At 44.9% G+C, this 17809-nt stretch overlaps 1 protein-coding gene across 2 annotated transcripts; it reads left to right on the forward strand.

Annotated features, from left to right (window-relative positions):
• The first annotated feature begins 3871 nt into the window (after window positions 1-3871).
• Window positions 3872-14716, forward strand: LOC125521700 (disease resistance protein Pik-2). Of its 2 annotated transcripts, none has more exons than XM_048686756.2 (2): window positions 3872-4829; window positions 11694-14716. In XM_048686756.2, the coding sequence occupies exons 1-2, from the start codon at window positions 3946-3948 to the stop codon at window positions 13732-13734; spliced, it is 2925 nt and encodes a 974-aa protein (XP_048542713.2). In that variant the 5' UTR covers window positions 3872-3945; the 3' UTR covers window positions 13735-14716. The 2 variants fall into 2 exon arrangements, with proteins under 2 accessions (XP_048542713.2, XP_087391264.1); XM_087535138.1 differs by lacking the exon at window positions 3872-4829 and adding an exon at window positions 10948-11096.
• Window positions 14717-17809: the final 3093 nt, after the last annotated feature.

Raw genomic sequence — 17809 nt, forward strand, 5'->3', positions numbered from 1 at the left:
CGACAATCATTATTCAGTTCTAGAGCAATATAGCCTACACTTAGATACACTTAATATGACGAGGGGCGGCCTCTTGTGAGGTTTGCCACAAATCAACCAAATAGCTATTGCTGTCACTTTCTAGGTCAGATAAATGCGGGGTTTCGATAACTGCCACACATGTGGTGTATCGGGTAGTTGTGTCACACGTCTCGTGTGACATGGACAGCAACCAGCTCACACACCTACGTGTGGGCAAAACAACTAATGCCCACACACATCTTTTTTTCCCTTCTGAACCCTCTCACACGCGTGTGTGTGGACGAAGTTGATAACGCCCACACGCCCGTATGTCAGGCCTCGTACTCTTCTGGTCCCGCACGCGACGCGTGACGCCCACCGCGCGCCCGCAGTTGCCATGGTCCAGACCCTCGTCCATGTTCGTTTATCTGCAGTTGCCATGTCACTGAACTACGGTTGCCATGTCGGACAACTGCAGTTGCCATGGTTGCTCAACTGGAGTTGTCATGTATGGTCTGATCTAATGTAGTTGCCATGATTTCATAACTTTAGGAGTTGCCACATACTAACACTAGGCAGTTGAGAGAGTTGTCATGTGCTAACAAGCATGCTAGGGCAGTTGCCATGTAAAAAGGAAGAGTTGCCATCTGCTTACGTGCACGTTAGGGCAGTTGCCATGTACGTGCACGTTGGGGCAGTTGCCATGTATCATGCAAAAACACATGGCAACTCGGTAAAAGACAGTTGACATCTGCTTACGTGCACACTAGGCAGTTGCCGTGTACCCTGCAAAAACACATGACAACTCGGGTAGAAAAAGAGAGTTGCCACCTGCTTATAAAGCACACTAGAGGCAGTTGCCATGTGGGCTGCAAAAACACATGGCAACTAGCAGCTTACGTGTGGGAGAGAAGACGGACGTGTGGGCGAGATGGCAAATGCCCACACACCAACCCTTGTGCGTGACTGAAAATTGGTGTGTGGGTGAACTGCTAAACGCGCACACACCGGCCCCTCCGTGTGGTAAAACGAATGTGTGGGCGAACTATGTCACACACCACACACACGCCTTGTCCTACGTGGCACAGAAAATCAGCCAGATTGTGTCAAGATTCGTGCATATAGTACTGGACGATAATGGATGTGTGTGGTCGAGATGGTCAACGCCAATACATGTGGGCGTTAACATTTTCGTAAATGTGAGGCCTTCTATGCATGCACATAGTAACTTGTCACAGGTTGTAGCACTTGAATGCAGCCAATTTTTATGTCAATCCCATTATTGCCAGAAAGGCCAGCGACCATCGGGCCATGGCCCCGTGCTCGCAAATCTCCAGCACTGCTATTGCTTCCGAGTCAACAAAGTTTCTTTTGCAGGGAATAGAAAATTTGCGTTGCATAGCAATACATTTTGGAAAGAAGAGGGAGTACACATAAATAAGAATTATATATTTGGTCACCCTATGACGGCTTTCTCTTTCATCATTGCTTGATATGTATCCAAGTCTCATGAAACAGTAATTCAAAATTGAGAGTAAGATATCAAAAATGCCAAGTGTATTGTACTACTCTTTCTTAGATGTCGATACATCTCCCCTTTATTTTACAGGAACCGAAACAAGTTGCCCTATTTGTGTATGCATGAACCAATTAGTTACAATTGACTGTACAAAATAGGGAAACGAGCAAAAGACGCACCTTCCTCGCTAAATATGTAGTCCTAAACAAGACAGCGCACCAGCAAAGTTTCTTTGTAAATTTAAGTCAAATTAATGTATATTGACCAAAAGATGCTAGTAGAGCCTACTGGCAATTGATGGCGATCGGGAGATGAGCTATATGTGCCAAATGAATGACGAAGACCACGGTACTATTTTTATGCCTACGAGATGTTGTCATCTAGCAACCACTAGGTATTTAGGACAAACTAGCACAGTGCATCACCCATATAAGCAAGGGCGACATCTTAGTTATCTGTTGTTTAAGACAAGGTACTAAGTATAAGAGCATGCACATTCTTAAAGCCATAGAGATATCTTAATTTCGCTATCATAGTTATGTAATTACTTCCTTAATAACTATATTGCTTTTACCATGAATTTATTTTGAAAAGTGATAGCACACTACACACTATTAAAAATACATCATTTTGTCCCAAATACCCTAAAAGAATCCAACAGATTGTACTACCTCTTTTTATTTCTTAAGCACGGTCCTCAACGGCTGATTCGTTAAAAAGGTTAGCAGAGAGTTGCCCAGTTAATTAACACAAACACGGACGAAGATCGTTACAACATTCCCACAAAGATAGGCAACCGGTCGATCTGGCTACCCACAAGACCCACCCACACACACACACCGTTGAAGAGAGGACTAGTAAATAGACAACTTTCTGAAAACCCGCTACATATCTTCCTTAAATGCCACGTCCTTAGTAATTTTCTTTGTGGAAAAGGAGTGTTCAATCTAGCCACATCTCATGTTGCACCGTATAGCATAGCAGTACATATTCAAAATTAGTAATGTATTCTTTATCTATTGTTTGTCAATTGACTCTACGGGAGATTTAGCCCTTGTTTGTATGGTAAAAGGCAATAGAAGAGGAATTGCATGAGAGGGACTCGGTTTCGTGGTTGTTCTCCGCAAGAAATACATTTGGAAGATCAAAATGCCGTTAAGAATAAAGATTTTCATGTAGTACTTAGACAGCGGTCTGATTTTATGAAGGAAAATCTGGCAAAACACCGAACGCTGTCTACTATAGGATATTTGAGTGTGTCATGTAACCTTATAATCGAATTATTGGCTTGGCCTTTTTCACTTAAAAAGTCAGATGGTTGCTATGTTGATTTCATAAAGTTTATTCCGCACATCGACTGATGCAGATGCAGGTCATGGGGTTTTAATCTCCTTTTCGAGGGGGGGGGGGGGAGGCTGATTCATGTATTATATTATGTTTAGAAATGGGCATGCTAGGGCGAATTGCCATGCTATGCAAAGAAGTTGCCATACATACTTAAGTAATTTCCAAGATGTTACGTAGAGAAGTTGAGAAGTTGTCATACATAGTTAAGTAATTGTCATGCTACATCAAATAGAGTACCATGCTACACATGGGATGTTCGCTTAGATGATGTATAAGAGCGAACATTTATGTATTTCGCTCAGGAGGGTGCATGGGAGCGAATGGTGCACCCACGGGGATTGCCACATGTATCACTGCTTTGAGATTCACGTGCAGGATTGGACGCATCAGAGAACGTTTCATTAAAAAAACTACTCAGAAGCTTAATAAATACGTATTAGACCTTATGTATTTAGATAAAGGTAGTACATGATAAACGATGATTTGCTAAGCCTAAGGGGTCGTCTTACCCTTCAAAATTGACAACACATATATGAAACTAGCGGTCGGAGTACAAAGAACGTCATATTATATATGAAATATGCCGCACATCGATCATCGAGGTTACTGTGGACCGGATGCATATGCTACTCCCAATAAAATTGCACCATTAGTTAATCATCTTGGTCAGTGGAAGTATTTTAATCACCTAAGGCTGCTTGTAGTGGAGAGTATATTGCATTAGTATCGTGGAGAGTATATTGCACTAGTATCATGCATATCATACTTCGTTGTGTATAGTATTATATATGTTACTCCCTCCATTCACTTTTATAAGTCATTTCAGACAACTTAAAATAGGCTGTTTTGTACATTATTTGGAATGTTTTCGAGGTTTTATAAAAGTGAACAGAGGGAGTAGTATTTTAGATAATCTTATTTATTGTTCTCTTCACGGAGGGAGTATCTATCACTTTTCCATCAAGCTAGGTAGCTATCCACAGCTACTAGTCCCGTCCCGACATCCAACAACAAAAGGCCATTGCCATGCCACCCTTCCAGAGAAACTAGCCAGAGAAAGAGGGAGAGAGGGGGAAAGAATGGAGGGTGTGGCGCAGGCCCTTGTGGGCAACCTTGGGCAGCTAGTGGGGTCGGAGTTCCAGAAGCTCCGCGGCGTCGGCAGCGAGGTCGCCCAGCTGAGGGACGAGCTGGCCACCATGAACGCCATCCTCCGCATGCAGTCCGAGGCGGACGACAGCGCCGTGGACCATTTCGTCCGGGAGTGGATGAAGCAGGTCCGCGAGCTGGCCTACGATGCCGAGGACTGCGTCGACCTCTACGTCTTCCGCATCCGCTGCCTCCTCAGCGACGCCTTCCTCGCCCGCGTAAGGCGCGTGCTCACCACGCTCTCCCTCCGCCGCCGCCTCGGCAGCGACGTCCAGGCCCTCCGCGCCCGCGCCGTCATCATCAGCGAGCGCCACGCGCGGTACGGCGTCAGCCGCGAGGCGCTGCGCCGCTCCCCGCACCTGGCCCCCGTCTCCACGGGGTCGGCTGCCTCCGCGCGTGCGCTGCGCGCCGCCAACCACCCCGACCAGTTCGTCGGCATGACGGACCAGGCTAGCACCCTGGCCAAGAGGGTGAAGGGCGCCGTGGACAGCAACGACGACCTCCAAGAAGGCGGCGAGCGGAAGCTCGGGGTGTTCTCCATCGTCGGGTTCGCCGGGCTCGGGAAGACCACGCTGGCCATGGAGGTGTGCCGGCGGCTGGACACACAGTTCCAACGCCAGGCGCAGGTGTCCGTGTCCCAGGCGTTCGACGGCAGGAACGACGTCGGGGGCCTCCTCAAGCGCGTGCTGCAGCAGATCGTCAAGCCCAAGGCGGGAAATGAGAAAGGCATCAAGGAAGAAGACTCCGCGGGTGACATCGACCACATGGATTTGGACACGCTCGCAAAAACGCTCAAGGAGCTTCTCAAGGACAAGAGGTACACACATACACATGCATGTCAACATTACTCTATTACTTTCTACTCCCTCGGTAAAGAAATATCCTTCAGTGATCTAAAATGTCTTACATTTGATGTTTACCGAGTTTTAAGTGTGCGTCAATTAATATGTGGATCTGAGATGTAGTACAGAAATTAACTCTGATCGCCAATGCATATTTAAAGCTGCCAGTACTTCCTCCATTTGAACTATAGTGGTGTATTAGATTTTTTTGAAGTCAATAATTGAAAATTTGGCCAAATTTGTAGAAAAATTAATCAATTTCTAGACTACCAAATCCATAACATTAAATTCATTTCTTTTCATATATTTGGTATTGTAGGTCTGGATAATTTCTCTAAACACTTGGTCATAATTTATTATGCTTGATTTTAAAGTTTTAACTTTTAATAAGAAAACCAGTGTGCCCAGTTCTCCGTGTTGTACTCCCTCTATGAACATGTAGTGTGTATAGATTTTTGCAGAAGTCAAACAATGTAGTGTTTGACCAAGTTTAAATAACAACAATAAGAAAGTGTGTCTCATAATATATATAGGGATATTTATTTGGCACTGTAGATGCACATATTTTTTTATAAACTTGGCTAACATAAAGTTGGCAAATCTTCACTTTTAGAAAAAAAAACCAATAATTTATGATAAAACAAGATTTTACGTAATAATTTATGATAATAAAACAGAGAAAGTATGTGATAATATATGATTTTAGGAGTGCAGTGTCAATTAATCTTTCATGATAATATAAGATTTTAGGAGTGTAATAATCTATGATAACATATAATTTGAATCATCAACTCATCAATCCTATGTCGTGTTTGACCCAACTTTAATTGCTATCGAGATTTTCTAAAAATGTATACATAGAGCCAGGATGAATCTAGGTCCAAGAAATGCCTGGGTTTTCATTTCCCTTTACATGTGACAAATACATGAGTTGAAGCCTATGTTGAAGTACTCACTCCGTTCCGACTTTGTTAGAGAATGTATAATAAGGGTTTCTCAAAAAAAAAGTATAACAAGGGATTATGGCCTACTTAGGTGATAGTTTTGTCTATATGAAGGAGGAAGACAATTAGGAACAAAATGAACGGAAAATGTGATCAAATTTTGACCCAAACTATGTTGGGGACTAATAAACAAGGACAAAGGTAGTAGATCCCACCCAATCAATGTGTTCTCCCTTTCTTCCCATGTGCCATATCTTTGGAGAGCTCGGCGTTTCAAGCGCCAAGTAGTCGCTATAATATCTGCAGCGCACACTAGGCCAGATCCATTAGGGCAGTAGCTTGTCACTTGCCTGCTCGTTGGCTCACAAGCCAGAAAGAACACCAGAGCTACTAGTTCTGGAAAAACAATCAACCCCGGTTTTCTAGAAAAAAATCAAGAATTTGAAAATGGTTCATAAATTTAAAATAATGTTCATAAATTCAACAAAATCATGAATTCAAAGAATGTTCACATATTAAGAAACAATCACGAATTAAAAAAATTCACTATTTGAAAAAAAAGGTGAAAATTTCCATGAATTTCAAAAAAGGTTCATGAATTTGGGAAAAAGTTCACAAATTTGAGAAAAGTTCATAAATTTTCAGAAAGTTAGTATATTTGGAAAAAAATCATGAATTAAAAATGGAAAACGAATAAGAAAAGAAAGTAAACCAAACAAAAAACTGGTAAAAACAAAGAAAAGAAAAACCGGTTGATAGCTTCATAAAAACAGATTAAAGCTTCTAGAAGCTTCAGAAAACTGGTTTGGAGCTTCATGTAAGGAGATATTACATGGGCCGAGCCACTAAAGAAAGTGAAATACGAGGTGTGAGGAGCACACTATGTCTGGCTTCTAGCGAGACGTAGTGGCCCCCTATTTGTCACTTTGAGCAAGTCTAACTTCCAGACTCACTGAAGGGGAGGTGGGCCGGCCCACTTGCCCGAAAAACCATACCCTGCTTTCTGGGTTTTTATGTTTTATGTTTATGTTTGTTGCTTTATCTTTTTCTACACTTTAAAAGATTATAATATATATTGAAAAACACTCTATAAAAATATTTTTAAAATGTTGAACAAGTATTTGGAAAAAGTTGAATTAGTATTTGAAAAATGTTGAACAAGTATTTAAAAAATGTTGAACAAGTATTTGAAAATATTGAATGAGTATTTGAAAAATGTTGAAAAGTATTTGAAAACACTGAATGAGTGTTTGACAAATATTAAACAAGTATTTCAAAATGTTGAATATGTATTTGAAAAAAGTTGAATAAGCACTGAATATGTTGAACAAGTATTTAAAAATGTTGAACAAGTATTTGAAATTTGTGAATAAGTATGGAAAATGTCGAACAAGTATTTGACAAATGTTGAATAAGTATTAACAATTGTTGAGCGAGTATTTAAAAATGTTGAACAAGTATTTGACAAATGTAGAATAAGTATTAACAATTGTTGAACGAGTATTTAAAAATGCTGGACAAGTATTAAAAAATGCTGAATGAGTATTTAAAAAATGTTGAAAAATTATTTGAAAAAAATGTCGATTGTGTATATAAAAGACGTTGAACAAGTATTTAAAAATGTTGTACTAGTATTTAAAAAGTGTTGAACAAGTATTTGAAAAAATGTTGATCATGTATATGCAAATGTTGAATAAGTATTTTAAAAATGTTGAACAAGTATTTGAAAAAATATTGATCATGTACATAAAAATGTTGAACAAGTATTTGAAAAAATCTTGATCATCTATATTAGAATCTAGAATGAAAATAAAAAACAAAATGCAAAAAAGAATGAGAATAAAGGAAAATAAAAAAGAAACAAAATGAAAGAAAGAAATCAGAGAATAATGAAAAGCCAAAGAAAAAAAATAAAAATCTGTGAAAACCGCATTGTACATTTGAACCATCGGTGCAGGGATCGATCCCTGACAGCGCCCTTTTTATTCCTCTTTTGTTGATATATGCAATATATAGTGGGCCGGCCCAATTACAGTTAATGCTTTAGCAAGAGCAAAAGTTGTCATCTTGCTTAAAGGGCGCTGATAGGCCCCGGCGCGTCGGCCAAACAGTTAGATGATTAAGCATTTGATTCAGCAAATTTGATCCGTTTGATCTGGGTCTCGTAAGAGAAAAGAAAAGTGTATCGTCGCTCCTCTTTTGACCTTGGTTCCCCCTTCCTCGTGGAAACGCAACGCTGCTGTCGTGGCCTGCAGCAGGCGCTCGTGTCTCGCGGTCACCGTCCCTCACCACCGTCATTTCCTGTGTTTCTCGGGCGGCTCCGTGCATGCAATAGCGTGTCCCCGTAGTTGCAGCTCCCCGTTATGACGGTCGCAACTCTGGTGGCGGCGGGCGCAGCTTCGGCGTGCATCGGTTGCAGGTCGCAGCACCTCCTCCGACAAGATCGTAGAAGAAACTGTACTCTCCCTCAGGTTGCCGGTAGCAGAAAAAAATCAGCCGATTGTAGCAAAAAAAGGATCGGTTCCAGAAAAATTTAGCTTGCCGGTGCCGCATGTGGTCGCCATTGTAGCAACATTTCCATGGCCTTCCCCAGATGTATCAATTGTAAACACCATAGTAGCGAAAAACTACAACGGTTGCAGCAAAAATACATCGTCACGGGTGTCGGCGTGTCATGAAAAATGAATGCAACAATTGACAACGCGGATAGTAGCAAAACTCAAAACGGTCATAGCCAAAAAGTGGTAGACTGTTTCCACCAAACAAAGACATGTAGCAATTTCTTTGATTGGTTCGAGCACTAATGGGTACACTGGTTACACCAAATAAAAATTGATGGTAGCAAATTTTGCGATAGTTCCAGCAAAAATTGAAGATGGTGGTAGCAGATTGGTACATTGGTTCCAACAAAACACACAACATGGTAGCAAAAAAATGACTGGTTCCAGCAAAAAGTGAAGATGATGGTAGCAAAAATCAGGGCTGCTTGCTGCAAAAAACTCGCCGGATCTCCAACACTTTTCGCCCTGAACGTCGGTCGCCGCAGTTCTCTGACACTTATCGCCACCGACTCCAGCACCGATGGCTACTGGTTACAGCACTTCTCGCCATCGTCTTGAGTATTGTAGCTGCCGTCCCGGCACCACGTAGCATTTGTCCCAGCACCAGGCGGCGCCGGTCCCCGCTCCGACACCGGCGCTCGGTTGCTCCTGGGAGGCAGGGATAAAGGAATGGAGGTGAGAGAGGGAAATTTGCAGCAGCGTGCGGTGCCAACGGCGCCCAGACTGATCTATCACGAGGGAAGTTGGGGTGTGAGGAGATGATAAGAGCGATAAGTGCGGAAGGAACAAGGCGAATTCTTCAGATCGTAACAGATAGGATGACGCGTGTGGTCCACTGGACATGTGTCTAGCGTAGGGTGCTGGGAGACGCACAACCTAAGTCAAATCCAACGTGGTACGCGACCGGCCGAACGCTCGGCCGGCGGGCCATACCCAAACATTTCCCTTGCTTAAAGCGAGAAATAGCTTTTGCGAACCTAGAATAGCCTTGCCTATAAGCAGCCTCCCAGAATGGGCCGGGCCAGCAAGGTCACAGGGTTTAGCGCTTCTTTCTTCTTTCGTTTTATTTTCAATTTTTTTACTTTTACTTAGATTTCAAAATATTCTAAGTGATATATATTATAAAGTCACTTTACGTAGCGAATTAAAAAAGATAATCATGTATTTAAAAATGATAAATGTGTATAAAGTCATGTTCTTGATGTATACAAAAAATGTACCAAGTGTATGAAAAAAACTACAGATCAAAATACATGTCTTAAAACATGTTAACCATTATTTCAAAAAAATTAAATGTGTATATAAAATGTTCTCGATGTATACAAAAAATAAAGAATATGTATGGAAAGAGTAGAGATAAAGAAGTGCAAGTTTTGAAAAATGTTAACCACATATTTGGAAAATGTTAAACGTGTCATGATGTATAACGAAAAGGTACAGTGCTTCCAAGAAAAGTAGACATAAAATATAAGTTTAAAAATATTAATAATGTATTTGGGAAATATTAACATGCATAAAAAGGTTCCTAATGTATAAAAAATATACTCCCTCTGTCATTTATTTTGAGACGAATGGGGGTACAAATGATGGACACATAAAAAGTATGTTTGAAAAAAATGCTAATCACTAGCCGTGGAGACGCATAGAAGTGTTCAACAAAGCGTATGAGCTAAGAGTAAGTTTACTCCGTTATATTGGCTAAGGTCCATCAAAATTTAATGGAGTAAAAATACTTCACTAAAGATTTACTTCACCAGAATATGCAAGTTCCCGCAATTTCTTTTACGGGATGAATTGTGAAATCTATTTGGGATGAAAAAAAATGTTCTCGTCCCATTAATCGACGATTATTTTGTCAGATGACCTGTTTTACGGGATCCAGTATAGGTGCTCTTGGAGCATCTCTAGCAGAGCCCGTATAACACCGACCCGCAAAACTGGTTTACAGTTCGCTGTAGATCCGATTTGCGGGGCGAATTCATGCGCTCTAGGTGCTCCTCCTGCCCCCAGAGGAGGTAGTCCTCAGGGCCGATTACTCCTCGACGCGACAGCGCGTCGGCCTCGAGCTTGACGGCGAGCGGCCCGAGCTCCTCCAGCTCTCTCTTGACCGCAGTGAGCCACGAGCTCGAGGCGCCCGCGGACGAGCTCCCCATGGCAGAGGAGCCGGATGAGGCATGGCGTCGGACCGCGAGCTTACGGTGTTCGAACGCAGGCAGTGGCAGGCTCCCGTGGTTGAGCCATCTCCGCGCCCCCCACTTCTGTGCAGCGTCGGATCTACGGGGCGGCGACGCTCCTCGTCATCCCCCGCTTTCGTAGCCATCCATGGATCGTTAGGCCTTTTTTAAGCTCGCTGGGGCGAGAAATTGGAGCGGAGAAGAAGGGGAATCATGACGGAGCGGCGGCAGAGGCGGATAGGGTTTGACCCGTATCCGGGAGGTGAAACCGTATATATAGCGGTGGTGAGGGACTTTTTTCAGGCCACGGTAAATTTTTTACGAGTCAGGCCACAGATACGGTGTCTATAGTGTGCTAGAGATGCTCTTAGACACCCGAAAACCAGAGATTGGGATCAAGATTCCCCTTAATACCTCTCTGTGATTATTCCCCGACCAAAAGCACTTTCCTCTTTGGATGGGATGGGATACTTCATCTAGTGCCGGCGGCTGGAGCGGCGCGGCGGCACAGCTCCCAACACAACCTGATTGCTGCCGCCGCGAGCCCCCTGTTCCTCTGCCAGGTACGTATGTTTCTGGATCGATTTTGATCTGGTGGTGTTTGCTACTGCGCTAGAACTCGAACCGCAAGACAGGGATGGATTTGCTTCGATCCGTTTTGATCTGCGCTTTCATCTGAGGCAAGTGGAGTAGTGAATCTCTGCTCTGCAAGAGTTGATATGCTGGACAAACCAAATTAATCGATTGAATCGAAAGCGGTTGGGGATGGGAAAACATTCTCTCTGTGTGTGTGCTCTGCAACGCCAGCCATGCTTGATCCATTTCTGGTCCCAACTACCACTGTAAGATTTAATTAGATTGAAATGCTATATATGAAACTTCCGAGCTGGGAAGAGTGGTTTTAGTTGCACTTTATTCGTACTAGTATCAATGTAGAACTTGTGTTGGAACTTGTCTTTATCACGAAATTGCAAAACAGTGTATTGCACAAGTATTTTCACCTTGTTAATCTAAATTTGCTTGTGGAAATACTAGTCAACAAAGTTCAAAGTAAGTATAACTACTGTATATTCTCTAAAATGTCAGACGTTTTAAGGTAATTTCCTTTCTTTTTTGCTCGTAAAACTTCTCTAACACTGGCATACTTATGTCGAAATCAGGTACCTCATTGTGATTGATGATGTATGGACAATAGCAGCGTGGGATGCTATCCGATCCACGCTGCCAGACAACAACCTCGACAGCAGAATCATGGTGACCACTCGGATAGAGGCCGTGGCCGTAGCATGCAGTGATGCTAGTGAAATTTGTGGAGACAACATCTATCACATCGAGCCCCTCAATTCAGAAGACTCCAAGAAGTTGTTCCTCAGCAGAGCATTTGGCTCCAAGGATGCCAGTTGCCCCACAGAGCTGGAAGATGAAATGAACAAAATTCTCAAGAAATGTGGTGGGCTGCCATTGGCCATTGTCAGCATCGGCAGCCTTTTGGCCAGCTATAAATCAGCGGAGCACAAGGATATGTGGGACAGAGTTTGCAAATCAATTAGTTATCATATGGATACCAATCCCACCCTTGACGGGATGAGGCAGATACTCACACTCAGCTACGACCACCTGCCCTATCACCTCAAGGGTTGCATGATGTATCTTAGTATTTTCCCGGAGGATTTTCTCATCAACAAGGATCGGCTAGTATACAGATGGATCGCCGAAGGATTGGTTGAGGAGAAGCGGGGGATGACCCTGTTGGAGGTTGCAGAAGCCTATTATGAAGAGCTGGTGAGCAGGGGCATGATTAATCCCGCTGGCGAAATAATCAGCCATGTCTATGGAGCTGTGGAGACATGCCGGGTGCATGACTTGATGCTGGAGGTCATGGTGTCCAAATCCTTGGAGGCCAACTTTGTCAGCCTGATAGGTGGGCAGTATGATGGGATGTCCTATGACACAATACGCCGCCTCTCCGTCCATGCTGGTGGGCAGAGGCCCAAGGAATCTCCATCCAACAAGGACTCTCCATCCAAGAAAACCAAGGAATCTACATCCAAGAAAATGGTTAAGAAGAATGACTTAAAAGACATTAATGTGCAGCATGTCCGATCACTGAGTATGTTTCAGCTCGAAGGGAACAAGCTGCTTGATCGTCTGGGTGACTTCACTCTGCTGAGAGTACTAGACCTGGAAGACTGCAAGGGTGTAGAAAACAAGCATATGAGCCACATCTGTCGGATGTACCTTCTAAGGTATTTGTCCCTGAGAGGTACAGATATCAGTGTGCTGCCTACAAAAGTCTGTGATCTGGAGCATTTGCAGACACTTGATGTACGTGCCACCGGCCTTGCTAGACTTCCAGAAACCCTGATAAAACTAGAGAAACTTGAGCGCTTGTTCTTCTCCCAGAAGGATGTTTGGTCTACCATGTGGAAGCCACCTCAGGGTCTTTGGAAAATGAAGGCGCTGCGGGAGGTGGGCTGGGTGTTGCTAGAAGATGATGCTGTTGAGGTTGCCCAAGAGGTAGGTGAACTAGAAAATTTGCAAAGGTTAAGTATCTACGTCGATTGTGAGCGGCTCAATGGTCCCAAGGTTCTTGAAGAACTTGCCCTGTCCCTGAGCAAGACGCACTCTCTCCGGTCGCTCGACATGGGCACCATGAGTTATGAGGCCAATGCGTTGAACTTTCTCCTTGAGCTCCCCTCGCCGCCACGCCTCCTCCGATTCCTCAGGATCGCTGGTGGCATTGACAAATTGCCCAACTGGGTCGAATCGCTCACATATCTTGTTGAGTTTCACATGTCATGGGCACACTTTATCGATGACCAACTGTTTGGGGTTCTGTGTAAGCTGCCCAACCTGAAGAGCATCTGGATGCAGCGGAACTGCTACACTGGCCGAGAGTTGGTTGCACGCGCTGCGCACAACTTTCCGGCGCTCAGGAATCTCAGAGGGACCTGTGATCAGGAAATGCCCAGAGTCTACAAATTCGAGGAAGGATCCATGACAAAGCTCGAGAAACTTTCACTGAATTTCGACAACTGGAGTGAGAAGAGCATTGTCGGCATTGAGCACTTGACGAGCCTTAAAGAGGTGCAGCTCGCAGGTAAGAGAGGGAACCCTGCGCTGGACCAGACTCTGGAGCTGCTAAAGTCGGAGAGTGGGAGGCACCCCAATCATTTCACAGTTGGAGTGAAGTACGACTGACCTCGTCGCTCTGCTTGCTGTAAGTTTGTTGTTTGTTACCCTTACTGTTTCTGTTGGTCACTGGTTCTTGTGTGGTTGGTTCTTGTGTTTTAAAAGATGGAGCTTCCAGCAGTTTAAGCATTGTGGTTTGTAATAAATAAATTTGGAGCATTTGGACTGTGGTCTAGGAAAAACAAAAACAAACTATCTGTTATGGTGCTGCTAGAAGGAGGGCGCGAGAGGGCCGGCCGGGGGCCTTTTTGCCCACGGCCTGACAAGAGGGAAGGGATTTCCTTCTTAATTCTTGCTTGATTAGATTGATACATCTCTCTCTTTATGTAGAGAGGTTTACTTGACTCCCAAGCAAGGCTTATTTACATGGCTAGCTACCTTTTGACAGATTAATTATTGATCCCTGTTCATTGGCCACACATTTTACAGGTCACTCCTGAATACATGTTTTTTCTGTTGCTCCGTGTCAACAACAGACCTCTGACAAAGGATAATCCAACACGTGTAGGCCCCTGTAGACCTGTCTTTTGTTTTCTTTGATGTGCCTGAGAGCGTTCACCATTTTTCGGTTTCAAGTTTTCGGTTGGTCACTCAAGTAGTCAACACGCATAGGCTTCTATAAGTAGTTCTCTGACATAATTACAGCCAACAGTCTGGAAAAAGGTTTCTTATTACTGGTTGCATAAACGAGCCCTGAAGCACTCACACCCTGATGGGTGATGTTGAGCGGTTGCAGTACATATGGCAGGGTTGGGCACCATCTGCCGAGGGATTACTGGCGTTGCTCGCCTCAGGCTGCTGCCGAGCAGCTGGAGTTCGTCTAATTGGCGTCACTCCTGACTGCGGCGGCCCATGTCCAGCTGTAGATTGGCGCGCTCGATCTTTTCTGCACCGGAGCGACACCTCTTAATTAATCAATCAATTAATTTGGGGATGCATTCATGACATTCAGAATATTTCTAGAGGAGAATCTTGAGACCGTTCCCTGTTATTCCTTTGCCATCCCTTTCTTGGATGTCAAATTTGACGAGTGTACAATTCATTAGAGCATACAACGGAGAGCAGGGCATTTCTCCCGGGTTGGTTTCCCAATTTAATGATTCTCTCTCTGGGAGACCTGCCTAATCTGAATCGGCTAGTGATACGGCAAAGGTGCCATGGCAAGCCTGGAAGAGTTTTACAGCAACATGACGGAGGTCCCAGCTGGCATTGAGTTCCTCCCGTCCCTCCAGTATCTAGGCTTCCACGAGATCAGCTGTGACTACTTGACGGTGCTGCAACCATGCTCTACAACTCGAGCGAAGTGGCGGTATGCTCTCCGCCACATCGCTCGTGAAGTGTGTAAGCTATAGCTACTCATCTACCAACTAGTACCATTACTTGATTGCTCCCCGTCGTCTCTAATCTTACTAGTCGTTTAACATGCTGATGTGATATGGTGTTAGTTATGCAGGTCACTAGCGGCAGGGAAGATGCTTCATTGTTTTGGTCAGCATGCTTCAGTGAGTTACAAGTTCGTGCCGCTGCTGTTATACTATGTTAGAAGGAAGAGAAAAGTTTGGTGGAATAGTTCGTTGTATTGCTTGAGCCTCATGGGCATATATATAGGAGTACATGATCTACTTGGAGTACAAGGCAAGCCGGAATATTTCCTAGTCTATCTCGTCTTTCCTAATAATCACGATACTCAACACCCATCCGCAGTCACAACGGTAGCGACGGAGACGGTGAGACTGGAGAAGAATCCGAAGGCTAGCCGTGGACACACCCCCACAGTCGTAATGGTCGTTGCATCGCGGAAGGCGTGGTTGGAGTGGAAACCGACGAGGTTGCTCAAGCAAAGCGGTAGCCCTTTGTGCCGTTTGTCGATGTAGCCGAGAGCGTAGGTGGTGTAGCCGTAGTCGAGGTAGTCGTGCGAAGAACGCCGTGGTCGGTGTCGAGTCAGGGGTCGCCGGTGTTGAGGTAGTCGCCGTGGTGCCGCGGAAGAAGAGCAGCGGCGGCGGTGGCCCAAGGAGGCGGCGGCGGCTAGAGAAGGAGTGCGGCGGCGGTGCTCGAAGTAGGCGATAATGAACCCGACAGCGTGACGAAGAACGGCGCGGACGGTGACGTTCCCGCGCCAAGGGAGGCGGCGCGACACATATCACGTGAAAGTCAACGCGCGTGGACGGCGGTGGACCGGTCGGGGCGACGGCGGAGAAGACCTCAGGGTGGTTGCAGGGATCGCGTGCCACGCTCGCTACGGCCCAACGGGGCGACTCAGCGGCAGCGCGAGGGTCGGTGCAGCCTCGGGGACGTCCTGGAGCGGACGGCCTCGGTGCGGCGGTTGACCGCGGGCCGTGGCACTACGGCCCGAAGGGGCGACACAGCGGCAGCGCGCGAGGTGATGCAACACTAGTAGAAAAAGGGTCAAATGTTCACCCCTTTAGCCCCGGTTTGTATTTGAGCCGACACTAATGTGACCATTAGTGCCGGTTCGAATGGCTATGCATTAGTGTCGGTTCGTAATGAACCTTTAGTACCGGTTCATGCCACGAACCGGTACTAAAGGGGTGGTGGCAGGCTGGCATCAGGCCAGGGCCCCACGAGCCCCTTTAGTGACGGTTTGTGACATAAACCGGTACTAAAGGTCTAACCTATAGTATCGGTTTGTGTCACCAACCGGTACTAAAGAGTCTTAACCTATAGTCCCGGTTGCAGACACAAACCGGCACTATAGGGCAATTTTCAAACTCTACCCCCCCTCCCCCACGTGTATCGCCATTTCAGTTTTGAAAAAAATCAAAAGAAAATGATAAAAACTTCAAAAAATAAAATCCTTCGAGAGGTAGTTATATTACTACATCTACTAGTTAGGAAAATTTGAAAACTTAAATTTGGACATGTTTTGCAAAAAGTATAGGGAAAATGTTAAATGGCTATAACTTTTGCATACAATGTCGGAAAAAAACGTATAATATATCAAAAAATTCAGCACGAAAATCAGCATCCGATGGAGACCGCCTACGGCCTGTTTGCAATTTTTTAGAATCCTCAAATTCCAAAAGGAAAAAAAGATATGGTCAAATTTCAGTTTTTTTAAAAAAAATTTGGTTAAATATGGTCAAACTACTTATTCAAGAAGTATTAATATTACTACATAATTATTCAAGAATATTAGTGTTAGTAAATAATTATTTCAATTTTTTGAATTTTGGTCAAATCTGGTCAAACTATGGTCAAACTATGGTCAAATTTATTCAAGAAATATTAGTGTTACTAAATAATTACTGTTTTTTAAAATAATAGTTTCAAATTCAAACGGTGAAACGTGTGACCTAATTCTCAAGCTAAACTGCTGAGGGTTAATAGGATTGACAGCTTATATTTGTCAGGAAAACAACAAGTGCAGACTTAGAATGTAGGGGGAATAGAACTCCAAAGTTAAGCGTGCTTAGGCTGGGGGAGTGGCACTTTAGCGCCGGTTCGTGCCGAACTGGTACTAAGGGGGGGGGGCCTTTAGTGCCCATCCTTTAATGCCGGTTATGGAACCGGCACTAAAGACCCTTACGAACCGATTTTAAAACTCCGTTTTCTACTAGTGCAACCACGAAAATGGTCTCAGGGCGGCGGCAGGGATCATGTGCCGCGACACTACGGCCCGAAGGGGCGACGCACCAGCGGCGCGGCTCGATGCAGCCACGAGGAGAACCACAGGACGGCGACGCTGCGGCCCGACGGGACGGCGCTGCGGCAGCCTGTTGCTCGGTCGGAGAGGGCGCTATACTCGGGGTTGATACGGTGTGCGGGCGGACGTAACAGACGCGTGCGACCAGACTCCTTGCAGACGCATCAGGGACGCGAATAACCAATACGGACGCAGTGGCATTCAGCCATCGACGCGTACATCGGTTATCCAGTTGATGTGCGTTGCGTGGAGTCTAACGCAGATGGGGTGCACATGTTGTGCCACCCAACCAGGTGCAAGCCAGCGTGGGGCACTGTACGCACAGGGGGCGCCTCCGTACACGAAGCGTAGCGAGGCAGCCGGTGCAGACGGGTCGGTGGAGAGTCCATGGCGATGTAGTGCAACGCGTGGATGGATGCG

Source organism: Triticum urartu, chromosome 7A (genome assembly GCF_056163025.1).
Source record: "Triticum urartu cultivar PI428250 chromosome 7A, HENAU_Tu73, whole genome shotgun sequence".
NCBI classification, from domain to species: domain Eukaryota; kingdom Viridiplantae; phylum Streptophyta; class Magnoliopsida; order Poales; family Poaceae; genus Triticum; species Triticum urartu.

Excerpts from the sequence above, each read along its gene's own strand:
- LOC125521700 (XM_048686756.2), top strand. The coding sequence starts at position 3,946 with ATGGAGGGTGTGGCGCAGGCCCTTGTGGGCAACCTTGGGCAGCTAGTG. Across the intron at positions 4,830-11,693 it reads GAGCTTCTCAAGGACAAGAG|GTACCTCATTGTGATTGATG; the intron begins GTACACACATAC and ends TGTCGAAATCAG.